We start from the raw sequence: 20,645 nt of genomic DNA, 5'->3' as shown, positions 1-20,645 counted from the left end.
TCAGAGCGAATGATTTTACTGTAACTAAGGTCACCCTGTTAAATTAAAATGTTTTTGTCACTTTATCTAACTTGGGTGAAGGGGGTGGGGTCTGCATTTACTTAAAAACTATACAAAATGCTTTATGTATAAGATTAAGTAAAAAACAGCTCATCCTAATATGTTTTTTCCTTCCAGACGCAAATGAAATATGATCCCTGCAAACCACTTGATCGCCTGATTTCTAATGTAAAATACAGACTTGGAAAATATTACGTATGAAAGGGTTTGCTCTCCCACCCCCCAAAGTAAGTGTATGTAGAGATTTTTCTAATCCCACCCCCTCGGGACCCTTATGTAATTAATGAATGGCCCCTTGCAAGTAATCTTAACAAGATTTCAAGAATCGGAAAGATTAAAATTTGCTGCCTATCGCATGCAAACACTCGCTAATAAATTTAGGGTGCCAAGGAGCAAGAAGTTGGATGCTCCCCACGTGACGCATGGTAGCAGCAGCTTCCTCACAATTTCAAAGTGGAATGCAGTCTCTACCCATCTTCACTCTGAGGGCAATATACATTAAAAACGAACAAAACAGTAAAAGCATGACTTTAAACAAAAACTAAATACAGTTCGCTCTTTGTTCACGACTTTCAAAAAATCATCCTGAAGTAGAAAGCGTCCTTAAATAAAATGCTTTTAACACTATAGCGGACCATCTGGGACCGTGTTAAGTCGTCGTTAAACAGAGAGCCAAATGTATGGCCTCTTTTGCCAGCCAGAAAAAAGTTGTCCATTCTACAAAACGGGAGGAGGTGGGGGGTTAAAGACACGTAGTCTTCGTAAAAACTTTTTTTTTTTAAATGAAAAACCCCATTAGACATTTTTTGGGTTCGGAAAAATACAGCCAAAAATTTTTGGGTAGAGCTGGCAAAATATTTTTCCACATAAAATTTTTTGGACCAGTCCGCACCTGCCCCATTAGCGATGTACTAGGTTCTTTTTTTTTTTTTGTCCGGCATTGTAGAGCACATGCTTGCACATTGGCTTGGGTAAGCTGATTACTGGTAGGGGACTGCACAACTTTTAGTAAAGCACAGAACATGTGCAATATACTACATTGCATTTACTAAGAAGAATGAAGTTTTGCAAGTACAGAAGAAATAAACAAATTCAACTCAAAATAAATATACACAGAAACAGAAAAAAAAAGGTAAATCCTTAGGAGGCAGGAAAATATTTTAGGTGACAGAGAATTTATTTCACAAATTTAATAGGCAAATTCAGTGTAACCTGGCTTCTGAAAGGTTTTCATTCTAAAAAAAATAGCAAAGGTACTTCTTTTAGTCGCTCGGGCTTTGTCAAGGGGTGTGTTAAAATGTCATCTCCTTAAAGAAACTCAAAGTCCATCTGTCCTAAGACGCCAGGAAATAGATTGAAGTTGGTAGACACACGTACCAAGTTGACATTCAATGTTTCTGTGCACTTCCAATGAACTGAGTTTCCAAACTTTCAAGGTCTAAGCCCGAAACATCAATGTAAAGACATTACAAAATAAGCTCTTTTATCCAGTGAACATGTGGTTCCCTGCAAACCTTTGAAACATATAACTTCTAAAAATATTATCAATACATGGCTAAAATCATTTATTCCGTGTACGGCATGGGATCCCAGCGACTAAAGCCCGCTGCCATAAAAAACGCATAACACTAGGTTTCCAAACTAATCTCTGATTAGTTATAGTAAACAAGAGCAAGTCAGCACTGATTAAATTCCACATGGATTCTTGATACCCATCTAAAGTACAGAACTTAATATTATGACACACACCTGCTTTGCATTGAATAAAAACATCTCAACTACTCCCAATAAAATGATTCAGGTAATTTTCTAGCTATTTTCCCTGCTAGACAAGCACAATACAACGCAAATTATGGATGTGGCATAACATTTGTGTACAATTGGTTCCAAATCCAATTTGATCATCCGCCCCAGGGTTTATACACACAGATGGCAAGGTGGAAAGAAGAACAAGTTTAAAAGTTTTTTTTTTCATTTTCAATTCAAATTTTAATGAAGCAGGTTTTAATAATCTAATAAAAGCTTTTAAGCTCAACAATTCCATAAAAACACTTGATTTTTTTTCCTTTTGTGATATTTCTTTGTGAAAAAATGCATTTATATACAAAATTAAGTGTGGCTAAACTCTATAAAAACAAGAACTGCTAAAATGTTAATATGAATATTAACAATGACTTGTAAGTTATACAATACCTTAAAATCCAACCATAGACTCTTGAAAACAATGTAGCAAATTGCATGTTGACATAGTTGATTTAGGTAAGAATGATAGTTTTAGACAAATATGTAATATATGTATGGCATTGTTTTAACCATACTAGCTGGCAATAAGAGACTTTAGCTGCACTTTACAAACATGAAACTTTTGCACCTCAACTCCTCCAAAAAAAGGAAAAGAAAATACAGACATGTGTAGAAAATATTTTATTGAAAATGATAAAACAATGTTGTGTAAAAAGGATCATGATAATGAATTGAATAAATGCTACAATGGTTTAAAAGTTAAACTTTACAATATATAAAACTAATGTGGTGAAAGGTGAAAGTTCTTTGGTATTTAAAATTGATACATTTCATTCTGCTACAAAGCTAACCATGGATGTGATATCAATGACTTTTTACTCCGGTCTCCATAATCATACAACAACTCCTCCCCTGGATCAATGTCACGAGATGCAAAAAGTACAAGATGTGGTCTTTTTTGAACTAAAACTGGTTCAGTCTTTAAATTACCTTTCTTGCTGTGATTTATTAGTCGTCCTAATCTACCAGATTCTTTGGTTGCATCAATGCTGAAATATTTTGTAAAAAAAAAAAAAAATGAAAATGAAATAAATTTTTGTTAAAACAGTAATGATACATAACATTCAGTTATGTATGGGAAATTGTCTTCATAAATAAAGTTACACATTACCATTAATTTAAAAAACAAATTGATCTTCATTAGTCATTTATAAATCTATTGAATAGCCTATCAAGAAAACATGTCAAAATACTATTCTAAATTTAATAATTTCTACCTCTAAACCAAAGATCTAGTCACGTTATTGGTCTTTCCTAAATTTAAATTTGAGTCTGGATTGTGCCATTTTTTTCTCATAAATAAATTGAAACTATTAAATATAAAAGATTCATAATGAAAATATTAACAGGGCCTCCAATACATTGAACACATAAACTATAACTTGACTATTCAGTAAGTTACCCGCCCTATAGCCAAGGCTAAGGCAGAAATACATTGCCAGCTCAGTCAATTCCAGCAGAGGACTGCAGTTTCATGCTTATTAGCACTCATCAGCCCGGCATAGGATTAACTGAGCTGGAGGTGAAAAAACCTCTTAAGGAAGCCAAGAGTGCCAAACAAACTGGTAGCAAATATAGAATTAGCACTGACCAGACGAGTAACCGAAACAATGGTTCGGTTCAACTTAATATTGCAGGCAAGGCAGGTATATTCAGTAAGTTACTGGCCTATAGCCAGGGCTAAGGCAGAAATACATCGCCAGCTCAGTCAATTCCAGCCGAGGACTGCAGTTTCGTGCTTATTAGCACTCATCAGCCCGGCATAGGATTAACTGAGCTGGAGGTGGAAAACCTCTTAAGAAAGTCAAGAGTGCCAAACAAACTGGTAGCTAATATAGCCCTGGCTATAGGGTGGTAACTTACTGAATATACCTGCCTTGCCTGCAATATTTGAGTTGAACCGAACCATTGTTTCGGTCACTTGTCTGGTCAGTGCTAATTCTATATTGCTACCAGTTTGTTTGGCACTCTTGGCTTCCTTAAGAGGTTTTCCACCTCCAGCTCTGTTAATCCTATGCCGGGCTGATGAGTGCTAATAAGCACGAAACTGCAGTCCTCGCCTGGAATTGACTGAGCTGGCGATGTATTTCTGCCTTAGCCCTGGCTATAGGGTGGTAACTTACTGAATATACCTGCCTAGCCTGCAATATTTGAGTTGAACCGAACCATTGTTTCGGTCACTCGTCTGGTCAGTGCTATTCTATATTGGCTACCAGTTTGTTTGGCACTCCTGGCTTCCTTAAGAGGTTTTCCATCTCCAGCTCAGTTAATCCTATGCCGGACTGATGAGTGCTAATAAGTACTAAACTACAGTCCTCGGCTGGAATTGACTGAGATGGCGATGTATTTCTGCCTTAGCCCTGGCTATAGGGCGGTAACTTACTGAATATACCTGCCTTGCCTGCAATACTCGAGTTGAACCAAACCATTGTTTCGGTCACTTATCTGATCAGTGCTAATTCTATATTGCTACCAGTTTGTTTGGCACTCTTGGCTTCCTTAAGAGGTTTTCCACCTCCAGCTCAGTTAATCCTATGCCGGGCTGATCAGTGCTAATAAGCACGAAACTGCAGTCCTCGGCTGGAATTGACTGAGCTGGCGATGTATAACTTGACTACTTAACTGTCAAAAATAATTTGTGATGAACTTCCCTTCCTAAAGGTTAATATATATGCTCAAAAAATAGAAGTATATGCATGAATTACATCTTGCCACAGGGTCATTCCATGCAAACTGAGCAAATCAGTTGTGGCTGACATGTCACAGATTTCAATGAAAATTTTTATTTAGGTAAACCATGCATATCTGTGAGGGAATGCAAAGTATGGAAGTTTAAAAACAGTTTGTTGCATTGTTATTGAAATTATAAGTTGATGCTTATGCTAAGCCTAAATTTTCAGCGTTCATTGCAGCCAGTTGTGACTCGATAACTCTATAAGTTATAAATGTACACTTAAAACATAACTATTTCCACATTCTATAAGCAAATCTCTATTGGGAAAGAGCAAAGTAAAATTTATTCAGATCTTTTTTTGAATCTGAGATATTAACAAAGATTGAAATTTTGCCAACTTACTTAAGATTTCAAATCACTCTTCTAGCTCTTCTAATGAAAAAATAACAGTAAAAATGATTCAGATTGAAATACTATCTATAACTAACTATTTGCTCTAATTTAGTAATTGTTTGTGAATTTCTTGATGATGAAATCCTACTTTAAAAAATCAAAAATTTCCGAAAATTTTATTTTTTCCTCTGTTTTAGATGTTTTTTTGAACATGAGGGAATGCTCCAAATTTACTCAAATTTTGTTTAACATAACATATTGAAGTGTCTTTTAGATGCTACTAAATTTTAATCATTGGAATCAGTGCATTTTTGTTGCTAGAGTAACTTGAACTAAGGTAAAATTTCATTAGTTACGTCTTTTTATTGTAAGCTTAGCAAGATTAACAATTTCTTTCGTGTTTCATTTTCTCAAAAGCATGTTTATGAAGTACTTGCTGAAATGTTTCCTTAGTTATTGTGTTGAATTTTCCTCTCCATACATGATATAGGAAAAAATAGCTCTAAAGTTTCTAGAAAACCTATCATGTCAGCATGACTTAGAGAACATACTGAGTTTAAAGATATGGGCAGAAGACCATGTCGTCTAATTCACAATAGCATTTGAGATTGGGCTATGAGTTTGAGGAAATTTGTTTTATCCACGAATAAGTATATTTGATGAAATGACTATATTTGATGAAATGACCACATTTATTTCAACAGCCCTGCAGCAACGTTCTTTGAAACAAAAGGATTTCTTTGGTAGTGAAACTCTTCTATTTTAGTTATAACTTTTCCTTCCAAAATAAAAATTGTCAGTTAAACAACATTTGCCACAATGAATCTAATTTTTAATAGAAAGCAGCTGGCTTTTCTTTCTACTATCAATGACAAAAGTGCTTATTATGACATAGATAAAACTGTCAAACTATTATCCGTCAGAACAAGTATGCAAATGGCATACAATAATCCACTTATAACTGCAAGATATTTTCTTCTTTTGCCTGCTACAATGGTAAATAGTTTTTTGCCTCATCAGTAAAACTTATCTTGAAAGTTAGATTCAATAAAAATTTATCGAAGCACCCACAGCTGTCTGGGAGATATGAAATTATCATTTCATCTCAATTAACAATTGAATACCTAAACTCCTTGTTCACATTTATTTTAGTCATCATTGAAATGAGCATATGTTTGAAGAGAAATAGTTTAGAAATCAAGCCTAAATCCAACATCAATAATTTCATTTGTTTGTTACATATGTATAGTAACTATTTGTGTCTAGGAACTGGTTTTCTATGCATTGATTTTATGCATCGATATTTTTTCAGATAAGAGGATTTACGTTAATGAAACCACATGGACCGTCGCCGTCATACGCATGACCGATTAAAGATGATATTTGTCTGAAACTACTAGAAATATATTAATGTAAGTACTATATTAATGTCTTCAACTGGATATTTCTACAAAAAATGAGCCACAAATGTTTAGCCAGATTGAAAGATTTTTTGTGGCAAGCAAAAAAAAAAAAGAAAAAAAAACAACATTTCTTTTGATGCATTTTTTGAAGTTATTATTATTATTATTACTTGATACACATAATGTTTATTTGCAAATATTTTTAATAAAATTCACATTATACCAGTACATTTTTAAAAAATTAAAATAAATGTTAGAGATACTTTCTTTTGCATCATTTAGTCATTCATCTAGTTCTTTGAATTCTCGTAATCTCACATAAAACAAAGAAAATGCTATTTTTCTGAATTTTATTTTACACTTGGAAATCGAAAACCAATTTCCGTAGTTTGGAGAGCCCTGCTTTAAAGCAACATCAATACAGTACACATTAAGAACTGTAACAGCGGTTTTAAAGTAAATGAATTTAGTTTTTTACTTCAAAAACTTCTCACAAGTATGAGAAACCTATTAATGACAAGACTACAAGTAGTTGAGAAATAACTGTATAGATTCTGTCCATGAATGTTTTTTCAATATAAACACTGCAATATCTTGTTCAGATCTCAAAAAAAAAAAAAAAAAAAAAAAAAAATAAAAATAAAAATAAATAAAACAAAATAAAATAAAGAAATATACCTTTAAATTAACTTATTGTTGTGTTTAAACTGAAATGATTTTAGCACATGTAATATGTTGGTGTTTTGATGCTGATTTCAAGTACGCAATCTGAAGTTTTCCATCACCCTGTTAATGCAGAATCACAGGTTTATAGACATTTATTTTTCATGTTTGCCTATATCATGTTATGTTTAAAAGAGAGAGAGAGCTCATATTAAAATTCCTGACATGAAGGAAGTAAAGGTCAAGATTGAGAAAATTTCTAAGTGGCCAGTGGCCACTAGACCCAAAAAACTTGGTGGCCACCACTGTTGCCGAGGAGGGGAGGTGGGAGAGGAGTTTTTACTACTTCCATGAAAAAACAAATAAGTAGAACTTTACAAGATTACATGTTTCTGGCCCTTTTTATGTTATTTTCAGTACTTTGCACTGAGATAGACATCCAATTCTGTTTTTGGAAACTTAAGCAATTAAATAGTCTTGTCTGCTTCTATCTTGCGAATGACCAAACAAGGCAACTATGTGAAATATTTAAGATATGAAAGTAATTTTAATAATTAAAAATCCTGAAAAAACAATAATTTAGATGAAAGAGTCAGTTTTAGCACATTAGCGTCTAAAGCAATACAGATAAAATAATATTCTGAAGATAAAATTGGAAGGAAAAAATTTTGCATTTTTCAAAAAAATAATTATCCAGGGGGAAGAAATATGGCACATTTTGCGGAATGTTCAATAGTTCGCATTGTATTGCAATAGACATCCAATTCTATTTTTGGAACACTTAAAGAATCTTGTCTACTTCCATCTTGGAATTGACCAAATATGGAGACTGCGCTAAAAATTAAGATTTAGGTTTTTGAATTTGTAGCGTAAAAATAATTATAAAATGTAAAATTTTCATTAAACATCAATTTAATCTAACTGTTATAGCTTTTAGCACTTTAGCGTCCAATGCAATAAGGATAAGATGAAATTTTAAATACAAAATTTTTCATTTCTTGAGAAAACTATTAAATAATAAAAAATAAATAAATAACATGCTTTACAGCACATTTTGCGTTATTTTCATTAGTTTTCATTTGAATAAACATCAAATTCTGCTTTATTTTTGCACTTAAGTTCTTTGCCTACTTCCATCTTGTTAGTGACCAAAAATGGCTTCTATGTTTCACACGTAACTGAAAAGTATTGCCGTTCTGGTCAAAAGATGATCTTCCTTGATGTGTTTATCCTCAGGCATATGCTTAAAAACCGATTTGTTTTCTTCCACCCTCTTGGGTTTGTGCATAATTCCTGTTCATCCCAAGATTTTTTTTTCTTAGGAACAACAGGGGGGAAATGGCGACTGAGGATGCTTTTTTAGGTTGCCACTTTTTCAAACTAGGTCGTCACGTGGCGAGTGGCGACCGTGAATCTTGACCTTTAGAAGGAAGGAAATATGGAGTTCAACAGTCATGTCTGCCTATATCATGTTATGTATAAAAGAGAGAGAGCTCACATTAAAATTCCTGACATGAAGAAAGGAAATATGAAGTTCAACAGTCTCTTTTGCGCATACTGCAGTGGTGACGTAGGAGTCTGTCAGCGATTTTATTTTTCACATTAGCACATGTATGTCAATACTAAGAAATTTAGTATGGATGTCAAAAAAAAGCAAGAAATGAGAGAAATAACTAGTTATATTTGTGGAAGTTTAACATATAGAGCAATGACAAAGTTTAATACCTAATTTTATACTTCTATGCAATAATAAAAATTAAAAATAGATAAATTGCAAATGAATAATATGCTGAATTACATATCTGTTCAGTTTAGAAGCTGACAGATAAGAAAAAGCTCAGAAAAGAGATAGTAAAAAAATTTTTGCACTGAAGGTACATTTCAAACTATCAACAGAGTATGTTTTCAAAATTTTTTTCTTTATGTATTTGCAAGCAATAACTGGTCACTAAAAAGAAATTACTGAAATTTTAAGAAGTATAATCTTATGAAAATGTCTTCGTAAAAAAAGTTGATAGAATTTCTAATCTATAAGCCAAAAGTATTTTTACAACCAAATATCTTAACCATTTCAATATTAGATGTTGTTACTATTTTGGTGGTTTAAAAATTCAACTTTTTAGACAAATATTCTAATTTCTAGCATTATACAAATCATTAAAATATGATGAATATCTGATTTCCTCTTTAGATGAACAAATATGCTCTATTAGGGACTCAATATAAAGTTAATATTGCGCTCGTAAAAAATTGTTTCCAGCATTTCAAATCTCATTAAAATTTCATTGCTAGCAACAGCATTATTTTTTAACCCACAATAATTCAATAATTGTTTAAAATCATAAATAGATCTGCTTTTCGTTTGGTGATGTTAAACAAGAATTTAACACTTCAGTATTAGTTTGTTAATTTACTTATACACAAAAAAATGAAATTTTATATGAAAATTACATAAACTGCCTTTCTGGAAATGATTTTTACAGGTTTTGAATGTTAAAATTTCAGTTCCTGTAAATAATGCAAAAGCAGAGTTTATTATTGCCAACAGCATGAGTTTATTATTGCCATTGCAATAATAAACTCATGCTGTAAAATAAATACTAGTGGAAAAAAACCTTTCCTTATTCAAATACATTCTTTTCATTGTAAATTTAAACTATATTCATTTAAAGAGCTATAAGCAGAGATTTCCTAAAAGTCTTTTTAGTTGTTTGGAGAATCGGCAAGTGTGAGCAATGACCAAACACACAAGGATATAGGCATTTTGGCAGAACTATTTTGCAGTTTCTAGCCTAGTTAGAGGTAATAACAATTTTGTCTTTGAACCATTATTAGCTTTAAAATAAGTAAATTCTTTGTGGAATGGAATAAAAATCATAGGAAAAACAAATTAGCCGGAAAATGAGAAAAAAATGAAGATTTTGTACTCTGACCAGAAGATTGAGAGATAAGTGAGAAACGGAAGTCTTCTGTCAAAAACAGGAGTAGGAATCAAAGTGACGAACTATCCAAATATAGGACATTTAAAAAAATATATATAGGACACATTTCAGAAAAATATAGGATTTATAAAACTGCACACCTATCATAAAAAAGTTACCTTTTAGTGCCACTGATGAAAAAATATACATACAAAAACTGTTAGACATACCTTATTGATTCCTTACTGTCAGAATATAAAAACTTACATTTCTCACACACAAAAAATAAATCGATAAAAATGATAATATTATGAGAAATAACACTTTATTTAAATTTAAATTGAAAATGGTTTAGCAACAAATTACATAGAACTGCTTGACTCTTTCTGAGCAGTTTTTAAATTTTGTATTACCAGCGTCTATTATTGCATGCCCCGCCTCAATGCCAATCATGCATTTACGTTTGAGTCCTAATTTTAAATTTCATATTCCCCTCATCTATGATTGCCAGAGCGGAATTAATGCTTTCCTTAAATCCTTTCAGTTTATACCAAGAAGATTTTTTTGTTACATCATTTGATTTAGGTTATATATGTTTAATTCTTATTTCTTCCAGATTTTTTTTCATTCTGTTCCTTATGTTTCAAGCGTGCTGCTTTGCACAACTAGATCATTTTTTTTAAATTTACCTCAATATTTAACATAACTGTTTTACCAAGTCTTTTATCACTCTGAGAGCAACAATTGTGTCTAAACTCATGTTTGGTTTGCCACTAGTCCCAATTCTTTTGTTAAGCGTCTCTCATCGGAAGTTTGGCCATGAGAAAAAGTACGGACGGCCTTAACAAGTTTGGACAAATTAGGGTGGCACAGTTTTTCATCCTTCAGGTTAAAGATGAAATTCCAATACTTATTGACGGGATTATCTGCTCTACTGCTAGGAATATCTTCATCATTGGTATACACTAGGGTGTATCCAAAAAAAAGGGGGAAAACCGTTTTTTCAAGTTGCACACCCTCTTACATTTTTCCTTTCATGTCAAAACAACTATGAAAACGTTCATATAATTTTAACAACTCCAACCTGTGCCAACTTGAGTCTGAAATTGTGAACCAGCACTTATGTACTAGGCTGAATAGAGAAAAATAATTTTTGGAAATTCGAAATTTCATGTTGATAAAGTGTTGCCCCTATAGCCCCATATGTCCACAAAAACATTTAACCAAATTAAAAAATATTAAGGTATACAACAGGAGGCCTTTTTCAAAAAATTGATTTTTACTCTTTATTTTCAAAAAATTATACTTAAATTTATATTAAAAATCAATTTCAAAAATTATTCGCGAACACATTTTCAAATCAACATTTGCAAATGAATAATAATAAAATAATGTATGGAAAATGAAAAATAATATGAAAAACCCATATTTTTGAATACTGACTTAAATATTGCCTAAGAGCAAAGTTTCTTACTTAACGCTAATTACCTACTTTTTTGTTTATATTTTTCAGCTTTTTAATTTCTAAACATTTAACTTATGTTTTAAAAAAATCTAGAAAAATATATTAGTTTTTTTGAAGAAAATTATAAATTTTAGGCCAAGTGCAGGATACTTTAGCATTTTTTAACTTGAATAACTGTTTTTGTAGTAGGTACATTTGGGGCTACGGGGCAACTTTTTACCAATATGAAATTTCAAATCGTTCATTGGATCTAACTCAAGTAAATTTCACTAGTTTTCCCTTTAAGAGTTTTTTTTTTTTTTGGTGAAGCAGGGCATAACTTTTAATGAAAGGTCATATAACTCCTTATGCATAATGTGTAGAATTCCTCTGGGGTATCAAAAATATAGGACTTCATTTGGAAATATCGGATTTATAGGAAATATAGGACGACTTTGATCCCTGTATGAGCTATATTTCAGCTGTCAAGTGAAGGATCAAGATAAAAATAGATTCTCCATGTTTGAGTTCAAAAATGTTTTTAAAATGCTCATTCAAACGCAACTATATAATAATTAATTTTTCAAGCAGGTGGATTTAAAATCTAACATTGGCAATATGTCTTCAACTTCTCGACTAAAAATGTACAACCCCCGCAAAGTTTACATTCCTCATTTTTAAATAAAAAAACTGACATAAAAATTGAAGTTTCAATCTAAAAAGAAAACTTACCAATAAGTTTTGTTCATATATTGAAAATAATACATATAGCAGCCAGTGTTTTCTTTGGCAGAATATAACTCTTCCCTCTTCTTTGCTTCAGAATAATCAATGAAATCACCATCATATTCAAGAACAAATTCACCTTTTTTAAAAAACTTGGTAGTAATCACACCACGACCTTTCTCAGGAAATTCTTTGACTTCAAATCCTTTTTCATCAGCAGATAAAATAGCCGTTTCAATTAATTTTTGCTTCTCTTTCTGAAATGAGCCAATAAACTTTATTACAGAAAAGAACTTTGGATTTCACAAAAAAAAAAAAAAAAAAAAAATCTGATCAAAAAATACACTAACAGTCAAGAGCTTCAGACTTTAGGAGATTCAACCACTTGCCAGTTTTGACCATACACCGTACATTCATCAGAAATATACCGATTGTATTTCTATTGGCTTGACAGTCTGATTTTGTATAGGTTGATCATTGGTGTGAAAAAATTAGAGATTAAAATGGCAAGGATCATGGATAAATAAACTGTTAACTATTCTGTAAACTGTTAACTGATAAAATCCAGAAATAAACTATTAACTATATTTAAAGTCAAAAAGAAAAGAAAAAAAGTGACAGAGGAATTGGTAGCCTTAAAAAAATCAATATGATCATTAATCGGCCGATTATCAACAGCTGATTAATCGGTAATCAACCAATTTGCTTATTGGTGTCTCCCTAATAGCAACAATACAAAATTTTAATAATGACAACATTATCGAGCAGCCATGACAGGTTTACATCCTCAAGTGTCAAATGGTCTGTTTTGCGCATGCTTTATGAGGATCAAAGAGGTCACCAGCATTCTTGAAGAAGATTAGCAACACTTTGCTTTTATGGTATGATAGAAGATTTGAAAACAATGTTACAACTTTGGGAATAACCAATTTTTGGCTTCTTTTGCTGTAATTTGAAATATGTTTGAAAAGTACACTTGGGTATACTTGATCCTTTTAAAACAAGAAGACTTGATCCAGGAACAAGTGTCCTTAATATGACAAAAAACATAAGTGCATGCTATTTATTCTACTTACTGTTTAACAGAAATGCCGTTGCATTACAAAACATAGCCTACAGCTAAACTAAACCTCTTATTAATAGCGAAAGTTTAAAAAGAAGTGACTTGGGAACTACTAAAGCGACTTGGGGTGTGCAACTCGAAGTGATTTTTCGAAAATTGGTTTTTGTTCTTTTCCTATTCCAATTTTAAGAACTTTTTTGATAGAAAATTATCAAAATACTGACAAGTAAATTACCAGAACATGGACGAGCAAATTACCATGACTTGGATGAGCGAGTTACCATAATGTGGACGAGCAAATTACCATAAAATGAGCGAGCATAGCATATTGGGGAGAAATTCATCATCCATTATTTGTAAACATACAGGCGTACCAAATGACCTTTTAATTTTATACTATGGGCAAAGCCATGCAGGTAACGCTAGTGTTCAAATAAAATGCAAAAATAATTTTTTAACACTTGCACACTCAATATTTGAACAAAATGCTAATAAAGTACTCAAATTGTAGTAATAGAACATGTCGGAAAAAAATAAGGAAAAGGTGTAGGGGACACATGGTGTCTCCCTAACTTCCCTGTCTCCCTAACTTCCCCTTCTTTACGAGATGAAAGAAACAAGTCACTATTTTTTGTTTCTAGTTTACATTATTTACCTCTCACACTATAATAAATGTAGTTTTGCATAGTTAAAAAGCGTAATTAACAGGTATGGTTAACACAGGTTTATTATTTTTCTCCAGCATTGAACTTTAGCAGAAATCAATGCAATTAGCAACTTCTAAAATACATATTGATTCTAAAACTACATGTATTCAAATATTTACTGGAAATCACACAAGAAGAGTAATTCAGAAAAAAAAATGGGTAAAAAGGTTAAACAGACACTTCAACAGAAAATTTCAAATGAAATGCTAAGAAGTCACTTTCAAACTCCCCTTGATTAAAGCTAAAAAAAACCCCCTCTTTACTTATAATATATCCTTAGCATATTTGATTGAATCCTTTGCATCCTGGGTGAAAAAAAATAAAATCCCGAAAGTAACCCCCCCCTTTTCAAAACTTAATCGATACATTTTAGGGGGGGGAGGGTTATAATCGAGATTTTTTAGAAAATTTTCACAAAAAGATCGTTTAAACATCAATAAGTAAAAATAACACATTGAATGGTGGCGCCATCTATTACCAAAAAAGGGATGCTAAATTTAAAATTGTAAAACCCCTATAATTTGACTTTATACAGTTCAAAAACTTTAGTAAACACTGAAAAAAAAATTATTAATGCACTTTAATTCAGGAACAAGAATTGGTATACCAAAAGTTAAATAACTTTCAATTATCGAAAGCATTTTTTATTTTTTATTTTGAACGAACCTGGATTTATGAAATTAAAAAAGATTACAAAACGAGAGAATTTTATACACTAGTCTTCGTCAGAAAATCCCTCAAAGTCACTTTCCACTTCATCCTCCATTAAAGCTAAGTCCAAAAGTTCTGGCTGAAGTTCATCAGTAGAAGGACAAAAAGCGCACGCAAGATCAGAGTGTAGTTCGCCATTCTGCGAACCATCCAAGCTGATAGATATACCGCAGCACTTAAACGATTTGACTATTAGCTCCTCGGGAACAGCTGCTCATGCAACGGACACCCATCGTAGCACGTCCTGGCGAGACGGCTGCTTCAAGTTTCCTTTGGCCGTTCTTTCTTCCTTACGGAGGTAGTCCGCCCACAGCTCTTGCAGTTTCGCTTTAAATGGCCTATTCCAGCACACATCTGCAGGCTGTAATAGGCTAGTACAGCCAGGAGGAATGAGGATTACGTTAGTGTTTACTTCTGCAAGAGCTGATGAGGCCTCCGCTGTCTTGTGAATGGGGGCGCGATCTATAATGAGCAGACGTTTTACGTCATCTTCATCGGAGCCCCACACTTTCCGCACCCAAAGCTTAAATGTGTCCCCGTGCATCCAGCCGTTTTTCGTGGCTGTAACGCTCACGTTCTCCGGAATGACAAGCTTCGACCAAGCTTTGTTCGGAATTTTTCCCGAAGCCTCTTTTAAGATGCAGAGGGCTGGCATCTTGTGACCGGAAGCGCGGGCGCACAAAGCAACTGTGAAGCCCCGCTTCTTGCATCCGGTATTTGTGATGCGAATGGTCGAGTCTCCTTTCACATTATTTGTGCGGTTGATTGGCATATCGAATCGACACATCGTTTGATCCATATTTCCTATGTTGTAGTCGGTATAGTCAAACGTTTCGCGAGACCTTTTCACGCAATCAAAGAAACAGGAAATTGCTTCCTTTAGCTCCTCGGGTGTCTTTTGGGAATCCGTCGTGCCGATTCTCAAAGACACGTTGAACCTCTTTTTAAAATTGGCGATATACTGAGCTGTAGCTTTAAACTCAGTAAAACCGTGTTTTTGGCCAATTTTAAGAGCTTCTTCGGAAAGCAGCTTATTGCTAACCGCTCACCCGGCTTCTCTTTCTTTCAGCAAAAATTCATATAGCTCTTCATCAATATCTTCAGAAAGTGGTTTGCGACCGCAGCCAATCTTCCGAACTCTTTTATTTTTCCCGAATTCATTCATTTCAAGAAAATCTCTCTTTTTTAGCCAGTCCCGCAAGCATTTGCGATCGAGTTTGTATTCGGCAGCTGTTTTGTGAAGCGATGAACCATTCGCATCGTACCACCGTAAAACTTCCAGCTTCTTTTCAACTGTGAAACTTCGCCGAGACATTTTTGAACAACCAAAACCAGAGCGAGAAGAGAGAAGAATCGTAATACGAATACGAACTTCAGTGGATGAGAGGTTGGGTCGGAAGAGCGCGAGACGCGATTGGCTTTATCTGTCACGTGACACGTACGGAATGCAGCGGCGCTGACCTTGAAGATCCAAGACAGGTTTGGAAGAAACGGCAACCTTTTGTTATCGAAGCGAATTCGATTCGAGCGTGCTGCACTGGGTTCTTTTAAATAAAATCAGGGGAGGGGGGTTATATTCGGGATTGTTGAAAATTTCACTTTTGGCGAAAAAAGGGGGGGGGGGGGGTATATTCGATGGGGGGGGGGGGGGGGGTTACTTTCGGGATTTTACGGTAAGCATAATTTTAATGCAAAAAAAAAAAAAAAAAAGAGACAGAATAAAAAAACTAACAGATGTAAGGCCAACGTTGCAATTACAGTTCTATTTGTAAAACAAAAAGTAAGAACTTGCTTGTACTGCAGTGGCTGGATTCAAAATTTTTATTACTACTCAGGTTCTCTTTTTATTATTTAAATTTTGAAGTTAAATATTGCATGTGACACAAGCCATGGAACAAAAAAACGAGGCTAATCAAATTCACATATCGCTTTCTTAATATACTTGCAAAATTTCTATTTACAAATAAATGCAGGGATGATAGTGGACTCAAGTTAAATTTTCTGGAAACAGTGTGAAATTTTCGGAAACTATGAGGAAGCTCACCCTCCTCCCCTCTTCAAATATACATACAAAAATCACTGAAAAAAGTCATTTTAAAAGATTTTTTTAAAAAATAATTTTTCAGTTTTAGAACGAGTTTTCAGCCTAACGTTTTCAGAAATGGCAACCCAAAAGTTGCTGATCACAAACAGCCCTGAAATAACTATTTACTTTTCTTTACTTCCTCAAGTTAAAATGTACTTAATATAATTTATGAAACTTAAATAAATAATAATAAGGAGCATTTTTTATAATTAATTATAACAGCAAATTCAATGAAAAAAAAACTCTTCTAACAAAACGTATATCTGTCATGCTGAAACCTTTTTTTTTAATAAATGATATTAGTTTAAATTTTTTAGTTCCTCAATATTTTCATTTATTTATTTTTTCTATTAGTTTTATTTAGGGCTCTTTTTTTCATGCAGACTTCATCAAACTATTTGCTTGACTACAAAATGTTATATCTCTTAATACTTCTGCTTTTTTTGAAAGTTCATAGGCAGTTAAAAATAAAGAAATGTCAGATTCCAAACATTATTTTTGTCTCTTCAAATTTAAGTTCATTACTTATCTGGTTCTATATTTTTTTTGTTGTATTTTATTTATTTTCTTTTTCCAAGTATTCCATATATTTTTGTCTAGATATTACAACTGAGCATAAGTATTCCTTATTAATTTTAAGATTTAGTAAACCCTCACAGTAATTTATATGATCTTTTATTGTTAGGAGAGCAATGTATGATTACTCCCTTTCGAGTTTTCAATTCTTCTTTTAAAATTTTCAAGGTTAATACGAGTTTCGACAAGAACCAAATGCATCAGGTGGTTTCCTCAACTATGTGTTTTAGGTTTGCTTCCTGTAACAGTTCACACAATCCCGTGCTTCATTTGGCATACTTATTGCTCTTTTGGAGAGAAATAAAAAAATATTTTGTAAAAAAAAGTGGAATTTTTTTTACAATTGGGGGGGGGGGGGACAGGGAATAACACATAATTGAAGCAAAAATAAAAGATGTGCAGACCAAAATAAAGTAAAAAGAAAAATCATGAGTTTCATCTCAAAATACAGCACTTTAAAGGGCCTTTGCAGCTGGTAACTAAAATAAAGCACTTTAAAGACCTGTGGGAACCCTGCAAAATGATTCTTGAAATTTGAAAATTAATAGTTTTTTTCACTTTCCATTGGAACTCCAAACTTGAGTTCATTCAGCTGATTGTTGGTGTCAATTTTGAAACATTTTTACAGTTTATGGTATGCCACTAATAGTATTTACCAGGAGTTCCCAAACTTTTTCAATTATGGCATCATATGAAGAATTAGAATTGTTGAATAGCACCCCAGTTCATCATATATATATATATATATATATATATATATATATATATATATATATATATATATATATATATATATATATATATATAGTCTACTCTCAATAATTTGAAGTCCCAAGAGACCGGTTAAAATGTGGGAGTTATTAGTAGTTCGAGCTATGGGAAGTTTCCACAATAGTCTCAAGAATTTGGGACCCAGGGAAAACTTCGAGATAAAGGAATATTCCAAGTTATAAGTCCCACACATGTGTAAGCATATATTCTGTTACTGAATGCACAGCAGTACTCTAGCAGTTGTTTCTTCAACCACTGCTGCCAATCCTGCACATGTACAACGGGAAACAAAACTTAGACGTTTCCTCTATCCCTTGCTGTAAGTATAAATCATTTAGAATTGACACTTAAATAAACATAAATTTTTGAAATTGGGTTCCTCATCTGTAATAACCCTATATATATATATATATATATATATATATATATATATATATATATATATATATATATATATATTAGGGTGGTCCTTATCTTTGAAGTTGCAGATATTTTACGCGACGCAACCTCAATTTGTTCCATTATACAAATAAATGATCCCTGCAAAATTTTAAGTCAATCTATTAATATTAACACGTGCCCTTAGGGCCCCTTTTTTGAGTTTTGAAGGAAAAATTGCGGATTTTCTCATTTTTATGTAAAAATAATTCTAACGTTTAATATTTAAAGTAATTTTGAACCTCAATAGGTGCTGCTACTTCCAGACCGACCATTCTCTCACCTTCATTCTGTAAAATTTAACATTTTACAGAGGGTACATGTACACCAATGGCCTTGGATCAAGCATACCGCTCTTCTGCGCTTGTTCGAACCAAGCAGCAGGGGAACGTTTCTTCCCACCAAGATGGACACAAGGGGTTCTATAGGCCATTAATGAATGGCCTAGGTCATTAATGAATGATCTTTGACAGCAACAAATTGCCTCCTCCAGGCTTTGAGGGTGTTGATTTACAAAATTCCCTGTGTATGTAATAGGTGTGGCAAATAGAGTCGCAAGGTTTCAATGCTATAAATATAAGTAATTGCAATTATATTTTAATTCGCTGTTCTTTAGTTATAAACATACATAAATGCTTATAAAATTTTTATTTTTAAAATATAAATTTCAAAAAATCCTTGATTGCTCCTAACATAACAATATACTGTATTTTCCATAGCTAAAATATAAATTAAAAAAAATATCCAGATCAGAACAATGTAGAAATTTATACTTTAAGTTAATTTTCTTCTACTTCAGTACATAGTCCTTTATTATCATCAAATTCTTGCGATTCACAAGATTTAGAAATCGAAATGGATATCTATCCTAAACTGTTTAACTTTTGTTTTCTATAGCTGGTCTACCTCAATGCAAAAAAAAACTTGACAACTATTGATATCTGCTCGCCTTTCATCACTGTTAGACAAATGCCATATTAGGGATAAAGATGTTGTTCATTTATTTACAGCCTATATAGATGCAGTAAATTTGAATCCAAATGACCTAGTGATCAATGGTACATTCCTTAAGAAAGCAAGAGAAAATCTTCGAGACGTAAAATTAAATTTCATGAATTTAAATTTAGATTTTGTAGTTATTCACTGGTATACAAATGTAACTGGAAAAAGAACGCCGGCAGGACTACCGTGATAGCTTCAGGTCCTAATATTGAACAACTACTCGGAATTCCTTAGATATTTCTTCAGTTGATTATGATATCTTATATGATAACTTTTTATTACTAACTGTTCTAGCTGTAGTGTTTGATACAACGACTTGCAATACCATCGAATTGTGCATGCAATTTTTGAGAGCAAATATTGAACGGTGATGTATTACATTAGGATTGCCATCATCGTGCACTTGAAATCGTACTGCAGAGTGTGTCCTTAAAGAAGTTCTCGCCTTTCTTAGTTCCAGATCAGATATTCGATTATTTAAGCGCTTCAAAATTTTGTGGAAAGATCTCCATCATTCAGAATTTATGACATTTCAATCAAGTACACATGCCACTTAAATTCTAAAAGACGAAGTTGATGACATATTATTTATTGTTCGTAAAAAGCGGAATTGAGAAAGATTACAGATAATTCTCATAACTTGTAATAATATTTCCTGGTGAATTTCCTCCTACAGGGATATGTTTTTGACAACCTGGAGCTTATCCCTGAGCCACATGGGTGGCAAAAGGAATTTTTGTTTGAAAATTTTTATATTTAGGAAACAATTTAAATTGACCTTACATGAAAAGAAAGCAAAGCCCTTATGCTGTTCCACAAAACTGTTTTACAATTAAATGCTGTATGAAGATATGGTTTTTCGCAGCAATCCAATCAAGGCTCCTTTGAATAATATGTCTGAAAAACTAGCAGCGTACAAAATGACGACAAGCATGCAGTAGAAGCAGTGATTGGAAAATTTATAAATCACTTACGGTTTTAGGGGATAAACTAGCAACTTTATCCGTATTGGATGAAGGAATTAACTTTGAAGATAGGAAAACACTAGTTCAAAAAATGCTTGTGATATGGAAGACGTGTCTGATGACTGTTTAACAAATTTCAGATAACTGTAGATGATTTGGAATACTTTCTTGGTAAAGATTTCCCTCTTCATAGAATCAATAACAAGTCAATAAACTGTTTGATAAGTTACAAATACCAG

The 20,645-nt window shown here is 32.9% G+C and overlaps 1 protein-coding gene across 1 annotated transcript in view; it reads right to left on the bottom strand.

Moving 5' to 3' along the window:
* Nucleotides 1-2,482: 2,482 nt before the first annotated feature.
* The window catches only part of LOC129218562 (N-lysine methyltransferase KMT5A-like), a 49,538-nt gene continuing 31,375 nt past the window's right edge, over nt 2,483-20,645 (bottom strand). Inside the window, exons 5-6 of the mRNA XM_054852870.1 lie at nt 12,094-12,344; nt 2,483-2,852 (exon numbers count right to left, since the gene is read on the bottom strand). Coding sequence (XP_054708845.1) covers nt 2,642-2,852; nt 12,094-12,344 — 462 coding nt within the window. The 3' untranslated portion in view covers nt 2,483-2,641. The remainder of the gene's footprint in view (nt 2,853-12,093; nt 12,345-20,645) is intronic.

The sequence above is a fragment of the Uloborus diversus genome, chromosome 3 (genome assembly GCF_026930045.1).
Source record: "Uloborus diversus isolate 005 chromosome 3, Udiv.v.3.1, whole genome shotgun sequence".
Lineage (NCBI taxonomy): Eukaryota > Metazoa > Arthropoda > Arachnida > Araneae > Uloboridae > Uloborus > Uloborus diversus.
Note: the sequence above shows the minus strand (reverse complement) of the source record. Positions and strands in the feature narration are given on the sequence as shown.